General features: G+C 56.7%; 1 protein-coding gene across 3 annotated transcripts in view; it reads right to left on the minus strand.

Annotated features, from left to right (window-relative positions):
- Nucleotides 1–1,481: 1,481 nt before the first annotated feature.
- Nucleotides 1,482–9,891, minus strand: part of TOP3A (DNA topoisomerase III alpha) — a 39,376-nt gene continuing 30,966 nt past the window's right edge. For all 3 annotated transcript variants that reach the window (XM_023745065.1, XM_006103852.3, XM_023745066.1), the window contains 6 exons: nucleotides 9,749–9,862; nucleotides 9,486–9,651; nucleotides 8,676–8,819; nucleotides 5,630–5,752; nucleotides 3,976–4,667; nucleotides 1,482–2,085 (listed from right to left, as the gene is read on the minus strand). In XM_023745065.1, the coding sequence (XP_023600833.1) occupies nucleotides 1,901–2,085; nucleotides 3,976–4,667; nucleotides 5,630–5,752; nucleotides 8,676–8,819; nucleotides 9,486–9,651; nucleotides 9,749–9,862 (1,424 nt within the window). In that variant the 3' untranslated portion in view covers nucleotides 1,482–1,900. The remainder of the gene's footprint in view (nucleotides 2,086–3,975; nucleotides 4,668–5,629; nucleotides 5,753–8,675; nucleotides 8,820–9,485; nucleotides 9,652–9,748; nucleotides 9,863–9,891) is intronic.

The following is a 9,891-nucleotide window of genomic DNA, read 5'->3' on the forward strand; positions in this document are numbered from 1 at the left end:
GTGGGATGGTGGAGCAGATGAGCAGGGGCGCCAGTTACTGTCATGGGGGCAAACCTCTGGTTACTGAAAATTCTTTGCTCCTATGTGCTGCGGTCCCGCCTGGGCTCACACCCGCTGCCCGTGCCCAGCGACGCCCCGATCGCTCGGTACTGTCAGTGGGTGTGAGCGGCTGCTGCCGGCCTCAATCGCCCCTCAGGGCTTCTCCAGCCTCAATCGCCTCTCAGGGCTTCTCCACCTCCCCCTGCTCCTCCCCTTTGTACCCACTGCCCCTGCTTGCACCCACTGCTGGCGCCTGGCGCTGGTCCCAATCGCTCAGTGCTATCAGTGGTGCGAATGGCGGCTGCCGGCCCCGATTGGCCCTGAGGGGCGACTGGGGCAGCAGTGGCTGCTTGCACCCGCTGAAGACGCCGCCCCGCTTGCACCTGCTGCTGGTGCCGGCCCCAATCGCTCTACACCATCAGCGGGTGTGAATGGAGCTGGTGCCATCAGTGCGTGGGAGCAGTGGGAGCGGTGGTGGGAGCGGGGCTGCTGGCAGAGAGGGGACAGGGGTTGGGGGACCAGGGAGGATGGGTCGAGACCCGCCCCTGTGCCCACCGCAGCCTTGCGGCCCACAGTTCCTTTCAAGGTGCACTGGGCCCCTAGTTCAGTCATAAAAAAAGGAATGAAGGACCAACAAGCTTATATGTGGATGAACCTTACAAGGCACAGAAGGTCACATTCTGTATGACTCCATTTATTTTATTTTAAGAGAGGAAGGAAGAGGGAGAAATAGAAACATGAGAATCACTGATGGGCTGCCTCCTGCACGTCCCACACTGGGGATCAAGCCTGCAACCCAGGCATGTGCCCTGACTGGAAATCAAACTGGTGACCTCTGGTTCATGGGTCAACACAACCACTGGGACACATTGGCTGGGCACGTATGATTCCATTTAAATGAAATGTTCAGAATAGGTAGAACCAGAGGCAGAATATGGACTGGTGGTTTCTGGGGCTGGGGGAGCCCAAAACTTCACAGATGCAGGGCCATGACCCATACCACTGATGAGGTGCTCCAGGAGCAATTCCAAACGTTGTCCACCTGCCACCCAGCCCACGCAGGGCCAGGCGTCCCAAGACCTAAGGAGTGTTCATTTGTTCAGTGCTAGTGACGTGACTGGGCAGCCCACACCCACTCTGCTTACCTTCGAACCCTCACAACAAAGCCAGTATGTTGAGTGCTGTTCACAAGCAGCAGTAAGGAAGGTGGCAGCCTTTGGAGGTGTGGGAGACAGATTCTGAATCGTGCACCCGCTACCTTCTCTGTAGGACAAGCTGCGAGAAGTCGGGCTTCCGCTTACCATGTGAACAGGGGAAAAGGGCATCGGCTGGAGGGAGACCATGAGGGCCAGAGGCTGGCAAGAGTCCCCTGGGCACTGGCTGGTATCTACACCCACTGCTCCTGCCACCGTTCCCCAGACTCCGCACCTGACCCACCAGAGTGAAGGGGTGAAACTCTTTATTAAGGCACATGAACAGGTGTGTCCTGGCCACAGGCTTCTAGATAAAGGGGAGTAAGTCTTCTGTAGACACAATTTTAGAGCAAGAGCCACTTGGCTGCATTACGCCTCCTTCTCAGGATGTCCGTGGAGAAGTCCCTCCTGCCCCGGAGGCCACAGCTGCTGCCGAAGCGCGAACAGGGCCTCTGTGGGGATCCCAGCAGCTCCTGCGCCTCAGCAGTGGCGTGGTCACTTGGAGCCCAGGCACAGGGTGGCCTTCTTGAGGAGCAGTCTGACCTGGACTCCTTAACACAGGCCGGCCAGACGCAGCCCCTCCCCACACCCCCAGGGGGTGAAGGGCCGCTTGGTCCTAGGAAGACAGCTCCTCCTGGAGACAAGGGATGAGTAGAAGCAGTGCCCTGTCACCCTCCTCTGCCCTGAGGACAGAAGGGGCGGGTGTGTCCAGGCTGGTGGCAAAGGCTGCATTTCCGCGGTTTCTTGGCCGTGGACCCCGGGTCTGAGGAGCTGGCCCGCACTCTCTTGCTCGTGGACTGGGGCCCGCGGGTGTTCCCGCCACCTCCTGGCCAGGGCACGGCTCCAGAAGCCCCTGTGGGAGGAGCAGGGAAAGTCACACTGACTTGGAAGGAAATACAGATTCCTTTCCATACTCACCGCCCCCCAGGCCAGGCCCCCTGCTCTGCACCAGCACACAGCACCCTGCCCAGGCCCTGAGCTCCTGAAGGCGGGCCCATGCGGTGCTGGAAACAAGAGCGCTGCCCCTTTTTACCAAAGTGGGAACCCAAGCAAGAGGCTGGCCTGAGTTCAGGAGCGAGGCAGCAAAGACAAGAGGGCCTGTGACCAACCACCTGTTCCCCACCTTCCACCAAGAAACCCGCGCTCTGGATCCTGCCAGTCCTTCCCCAGCCTTAGTGCCGTCCGCCTGCTCAGCCAGGTAGCGGTCTGCGGGCCTGGAGGGCAGGCCTGCTTCCTGTCAATCGGAGGAGTGGCTCTGCAGGTCTGAACCACCCTCCACTCAAACGCGAGTCGTCACAGCAAGGCCCCTCTGGCTCTGGCAGCCAGCCCTGCACTTAAAAACATTTTATTCATTTTTAGAGAGAGGAAGGGAGAGGGATAGAGAGACAGTAACATCAATGGTGAGAGAGGAACATCACTGATTGGCTGCCTCCTGCAGGCCCCCCACTGGGGATCAAGTCCACAACCCGGGCATATGCCCGGACCAGGAACCAAATTGGCGACCTCTTGGTTAATGGGTTGACATTCAACTGCCGAGCCACACCAGCCGGCCCAGCCCCATACTTTTACTGAGCCTTCTGGGTCAAGCATGTCAAACTCGTGGCCCGTGGGCCTCATGCGGCCCACAACGAATATTTTTGTGGCCCAGCCAATATAATGGTGTGAGCAGTTATTTACAATTATGAAAGAAAATGAGTCGCCTGTCAGATCCAGAATTACTGACATTCACCGTGGTTCAGTTTTGAAAGTGATCACTGTGAACAAGATTTCCCCCGAAGTAGGAAAGATAGTAGCAGAGAAGAGATGCCAAGTGCCAGAAAGAAAACATGAATTTTATCATTGCTCTTGTGCTTTTTTTTATACTAGACTTTTCTAAATAAACCTACATTTCTATGAGGATTGAACCTTTTGTTCTTTTTGCGGCCACATACACTTACACCTTGTTTATGGGCCTGTGTTAGTCCTGGAGTTTGCCCGGCTTGCTCTGGGTTCCTCCTGTAGGTGCAGAGCTGGTGACATGTTAGCCACAGCCCGAGATTAAACTCCTTCAGGAGCTCTGATGGAGACAGACAGGTGCCCATCTTATTGAGGAAACCGAGGCTGAGCCAGGTCCTGTGTTCCAGGTCAGACCGCTGGGCTGTGGAACCAGCGCGTGACAAGCTCCCACTAGGCCTGTTGTCATTCTCAGAGACACGCTCTGCTGCGCACGAGAGCGGGCAGGCCACTTCTCGGTGCCTTCAGATGCACCAGCTCCTGGGCCCCATGGCCAGGCTCCCGTCTCACACACCCATTTGGGCGCCACACTCAAGCTGTGTCTAACCTGGGGCTAGTTTCTTCATCTGAATAAATGAGTGATTTTTTGGGTAATGACTTTGCAGTGTTTGCAAAGGCTACAAGCACATGGGATTGGGATTAGACCGACCTACTTTCAAGTCTGTTGCTGTGTGACCCTGAGCAAAGCTGCTTCGTTTGTGGTCAAAGTCACTTCATGTGTAGAACTGTGGTGGCAGGCTCACCTGGTGAAGACGGAGGATGCGTGCGTACATGGTTGCCTTAGCGTGGTGCCGGCAGACAGCACGCTGCTAGACTCCCGGCAGGCACCCTTTGGTTTGGGACGCAGATGAGGAGCAAGCCAACCTCATGCTCACACTCCCATCACACAGCTGAGGTCTCTGAGCAGGACCCGCCCGCCCGCCCGCCCACTGCTCCCTGCAGGGCCGCTGCGGGGGAGGCCGCTCCTCACCTGGCGCCACGTTCTCGTCCACCCACTGAAAGAAGCCGCACTGCTGCGCTCTCGGCTTGGCACACGTGTGGAACTGGCGGCCCTTGTTGGGCCCGTCCTTCTGCACCGTCCGTGTGACAGCGGCCTGACTACAGAGGCAGGACGTGCCACCACCAGAGTCATCCCCAGGGCCACCAACCCCACCGGGGCGGTTCCCTGAGCCAGGGGGGCGTCCCAGCGAGCCGCCGGGCGGTCTCGGTGCAGAAGAGGGAGGGTCCGGGCGGCTGCCGCTGGCCCACAGGAAGAAGCTGCAGCTGCCGGCAGGGCACTTGTAGAACTGCCGGCCCTGGTTGGGGCCCTCCTTCCGGACGGTGAGCAGCACGGCCTCTTGGCCGCAGTTGCAGACCACAGAGTCGTTTTCACCAGCAGCAGTGGCTGGTGGTAGATTCCGGGCCAGAGCCTTCAAGGGCCTGGGCTGCCTGGTGTCAGGGGGCAGGGGGTGGCTGTGCTGGCTGCTGTCCATTCGGTTCAGGGACTGGCTAGCCTGCAGGTAGCCAGAGGGCTGGCTGGCTGGCGGGCAAGCTCTGGGGGGGCCCTGTGAAAACCTCAGGTTCAAGATCTCCCTCAGGGTCTCATCACATCCGCCGATGCAGCCAACGAACTCCAGAGGCATGGTCGGGGGAAGGCTGCCCCGCTTACACTTCAGCTTCAACCTGATGGGGCCAGAAGGTAAGAAACACATTTACACCAGGCGCAGCGTCTTCTCCTTGGTCCCGAGGGCTGGGCCTGCCTGAGGTCTCCCCCTGGCATCCTCATAACGCACCAGCCAACCACCAGCCCCTCCGGTCTCCACACGAGCGCAGAGGGGGAGGCAGGTGGGACCACAACACAGCGGCCTCTGCAAGGCCAGCCCGCACCCGCGGCCCTCCAAGCGTGCGCCAGCGGCCTCTGCATTTTCCTGGGCCCTTTCAAGGTGAGGCCAAAAATATTTTGCAACAATGCCAAGTCTGCTGTGCTCTTATTCTTCCAAGTATGTGCATTAGAGTTTTTCAGAGGCTACAACACATGCAATGAACCCAGCAGACCAACTGTGAGAGCAGGCATGAGAGTCCGATTGTCTCCCTTAAGCCAGACATCAGACTTGCAAAAATGGAAAACCATGCCTTCTTATTTTTTTGCTTTGGAAAATAGGCATTTTAGCTTAAAAACATGTTATTTATGTTAGTGTGCAATGCATGTTATAAACAAATTAATAAGCTCAATTTTAGAAGATGTCTACACTCCAATTTGGTAAATATTGATAAACATACCCACAACAAAAGCTCTTTGGATCCCTCAATGATTTTTACAAATGTAAGGGGTCGTGTGACCAGGTGCGAGGACCAGCATTGTGAGAACTCTGGGCCTTGGGGAAGAGCGTGGGAAGGACATGCAGTGCACGCATACTCGGGCGATCTAGCAGAAGAGGACAGGCCACGGGGCCTGCATGGTTCTTCCTCTTGAGACGGCCCAGGAACCTGGCCCCCACACCTACAACGGCATCAGCGGGACCTACCCCAACGGAGACCTGCTGGCCTGGCACCGCGAGCACAGCGAACGCCCTCCAAGGGCCTAGGAGTGAAAGGCCCTGAACGTGCCCCACCTCCTCTGACGCTGACTCAGGCGCCCAGCTCACCTGTGAACAGGGTGTGGCTGACACACTGGACACACACTCTCATCCCTGCACGCCTCCAGCACAAAGTCAGGGAGCCACATAACTGATCGGCATTCCGGGAAGCCCGTGCAGCTGAGGTAGAACCTGGGGGGCACAGGGACCAGGGTCAGGCAGAAACGGGAACTGGGGGAACCAGTCCCAGGCTGTCACCCATCTGGCAAGAAAATTTTTTTCTTCCTTTTTTTTTCAGAATATGAGAGTTTATTCAAAGTCCAGTATAGATTGGCCAAGCTGCCTTCCACAACATGAACAGAAAGCCTGTGAAGAGACAGAGTTGTTATAAAATAGCTTAAGCCCTGAATGGTGTGGCTCGTTGGTTGGGCATTATATTGTGCACTGAAAGGTCACCGGTTCAATTCCCAGTCAAGGCACATGCCCAGGTTGCAGGATCAATTCCTAGTTGGGGGTGTGCAGGAGGCAGCCTATCGAAATTTCTCTCTCTTTACCCCTCCCTTCCTCTCTCTCTAAAATCAATTAAAAAATATATTTAAAAAATAGCTTTAATTCAGTTCTCTCCACATTACAAGGTGCCAGGCGGGCAGTGGGATGTGCCATGCACCACATTATAGTTCTGAGCCTGTCAGTACTGGAACCAAAACATACACCCGTGTCACCTGTACGGTGCACTTGCTGCCCCTCATGTCTTACACCCTTGTCCCCACCCAACATGGACACCAGGGGCCAGGTCCCGAGAAGAGGTCTGTGCACAGGGAAGCCCCTGGACTGTGAGCAGGACCACAGCAGGTGAAGGTGACAGGACCTGAGAGCGGTTGTCCCCCCTTAAGGGGCCCCAGCGTTGGAGACAGACATGCAGAGCAGTGAACTCTGGTCCAGCATTTGCAGGAGAAAGGAACCTGACAGCTGAGGGGCTGCCGTCCTCCAGACAGAGGGCAGGTGAGGTGTGAGGCGCCCTCTGTATTGGAAATGCTGGCCTGCTGCACTGCCCACCCCCTAAGAAATGCACTGCTGCCCTGCAGGTGTGCTCGTGGTGAGAGTGCTGGTGCACGGAAGGGTCTCGGGTTCGATTCCAGGTCAAGGGCATGTACCTGGGCTGCAGGTTTGATCTCTGGCCCTGGTTGGAGTGCGTGTGGGAGGCAACCAATTGATGTCTCTCTCTCACATCGATGTTTTTTTCTCTCTCCCCCGCCCCTTCATTCTCTCTAAAAATCAATGGGAAAAATATCCTTGGGTGAGGATTAACAACAACAAAATAATAACAAAGAAACTGCTACAGCTGACTCTGCTTTCTACTTTAAAAACAACCAACCCCCCTGCCAACACTCAGACCACAGCACCAGGAAGTACAGGGCTTGGCTCAGTGCCCCGGGCTCTCACCTCTTCCTGTGCAGGGAGCCGGGGGTAGGGCTAGGACCGCCCAGTCTGATGAGAGAGTCTTTACCCTTAACACCTGCTCCACATCTTTTTTGGCCAACATTTATCGATGCCTTCCAGTCCTGAAATTCTAGGGCTGGACTAGCCACCACACACACCATCTACAATGTCCTCTGAGCATGCCTGGGTATGACCAGACCAGGAAAAACAAAACGAATCCCAAACCCCAGAAATGGAGATTATCAGGTAAACCCTGGAGTGGTAAACCTCACAAGATCCTCCAGACCCACCTGGGTGACTCAAGGACTTGGAGCACCCAGAGCTACACCGAAGTAAGCATTCCTTCCCTTATGTTCCGAAGCTTATTAATCCATGCACACTGTGGCCCAGAAGAAACCACTGACAGCAGGTATTAAACGCTGACACAGGGCCGCCAGGCACTGCCTACGCCTGCAGGGGCACTGCCTACGCCTGCAGGGGCACTGCCTACGCCTGCAGGGGCACTGCCTACGCCCGCAGGGGCACTGCCTACGCCCGCAGGGGCACTGCCTACGGCCGCAGGGGCACTGGCTTCTACGTTTGTGGGCAACACATGCCTGACCCTGGCTGCTGGTCGGGCCCACAAACCTCTAGTTTCTGAGTCAGGGAAGCCACCTGCTCACGGAGCAGCACAGAGGTGAACGATGCTGCAGCCTGAGGGGCTGGCAGGACGGAGAAGGGCTGTGAAGACCGGGTTCAAATTCTGCTTTTCCTGCTCCCAGGGCTGCCTGCTATAGACAAGCCCTCAACCCCTCGGCCTCGGCCTCACTCCTTAGAAAACAGCTGCCCTGTAAGGTGGTTATGGAGTCGGATAAGATAGAGTCTGTCGAGCACCTTCCAGCATGCCAGCCACAGGGATGGCACAGGATACACGATGGCTGCACCACCGCCCACCACTCCCGCCGTGACCTTCCCCTGGCGCCCAGGTATTGGCTTGGACAGCTAGGCCCGGCCGGGCAACCTGAACCTCGGAGTAAACTGCCCACTCGGAATGAATGCACTGGGAATAAGGAGGGATTTAAGATGTTGAGACCCAATTCGGAGCCAAAGCTAGGAGAGAAGGGAATCAGTGTTCTTGAGTATCTAGCATATCAGGCTCAGGGCTAGACCCTGACTTCTCACTGAATCCTCACCCTTCCCACGGCGTTGTGAGGCAGACCTCGGTGCCTGAAGTCTAGGGCCGAGAGAAGAGTTAAGTAACTGCTTTGGCGCATAAACTTGTATGTGGTAGAAGTGGGATTCTATCTCCAACTCCTGGTCCGGGGACTGGCAATAGCAGGCTGCCTCTAAAAAATGACACAAAGGAGCCCTAGCCAGTTTGGCTCAGTGGATAGAGGGTTGGCCTGTGGACTAAAGGGTCCCAGGTTTGATTCCCAGGCAAGGGCATGTACCTCGGTGGCAGGCTCCTCCCTGGCCCAGGCCCTGGTCGGGGCCCGTACAGGAGGCAACCAATCGGTGTTTCTCTCACATTGGTATTTCTGTCTTCCCCTCCCTCTTCCACTCTCTCCACAAGTCAATGGAAACAGATCCTGGGGTGAGGATTACAGAAAAAAGAAAAGGCGGGGCGAGCAGAAGCTGCCTGGCCAAGCCGGCAGGTGCGAGGCGAGCAAAGGTGGGGCGCAAGCTGGGCACTGACCCGCCACTCTTCTTGGTCTTGAGGACCATGTCCTTGTTGCACTGCGGGCACTTCCTGACAGGAGCTGGCACCGCCGGGTAGATGGCTTCCTCCTGGGGCACCTCTGCCCTTTCCCCAAAGTATTGGGACAAGGCTTCGTCCAACCTGAAGAAACAGCAAGGCATTTGCAACATTCTTATGTGCGTTTAGCATGTGTGACCCGGAACCAGCTGGCTGGTCAGCCCCAGGCCGCTGCACAGGCGGGAGGCAGGCACAGCACTGCACTGGCCCAGCGGCCCTGGCCGGCCTGGGTGACGGACAGCGCCCGGGAGGGTGCAGCTCTGCCGGTCAGCGGCCGCACATCAAACAAACCGCACCGGCCCAGGCACAGGCTCCTGAAGTCCTTCTGGGTCTCGACCAGCTCACGCATTCACGACGCTGGGGCAGACATCTTTCTAACACACACGCGCGTTGCTGAATGGCCCCTCCCAACACCCTGAGAACAAGTGGTCCTACCCCAGCACCTGGTTTACTGGCATATGATTGTGCTGCTACTAATTCAAAATAACTGAATCAAGAGAACAGCATTTAGCCAACAGCCCAGCATAGCTGGACCAGGTCTCTCTGTTTGTTTCGATATTGACAAAGCTCCACGGAAGGGAACACTTGGAGCTCAGGAGGAAATGACGGGGGGAGCCAGGCCGCAAGGCCGCTGGTGAGCATGGACCGGCCTGGCGGGCAGCATGTGAGGAACACCTGGTTTTGCTGAGTCACCCCAGGAATTCCCACTTCTTAGGGAAATGTACCCCTTTACCCCCCATGTGCACTCACTTCTTAGCTTTAGCCACTGCTTCGGTGAAAACTGTCTTGTATTTCTGGATCTGCTGCCTGAGAACCACAGATTTATCCTTCCTCCCCTCGCAGATCAGCTTCAAATCGGCTTCCAGCTCGGCACGGAGGTCTGGCTTGGACATCTCATAGCCCATGGAGTCATAACCTGCGGGAAGAGCAGTGTTCTGTGCGGCCCCGACAGCACAACTTGGAATCTGAGCAACAGAGCACCCCCACCAACTCCCTGCAGCCCCTCCCCTTACCTTCCACAAGTCCCATGCCCAGGTGCCCAGGGAGAAACCGCTTGTCTGGGGTGAGCCCCACGTACATCCGGGCTTTGATCGTCTCGATGTGCTCCGCGTGAGTGGCATCAGTACCTGAAAGCCATTCGGTTAGTCCAGACCTC

Source organism: Myotis lucifugus, unplaced genomic scaffold, assembly GCF_000147115.1.
Source record: "Myotis lucifugus unplaced genomic scaffold, Myoluc2.0 scaffold_513, whole genome shotgun sequence".
Taxonomy (NCBI): domain Eukaryota; kingdom Metazoa; phylum Chordata; class Mammalia; order Chiroptera; family Vespertilionidae; genus Myotis; species Myotis lucifugus.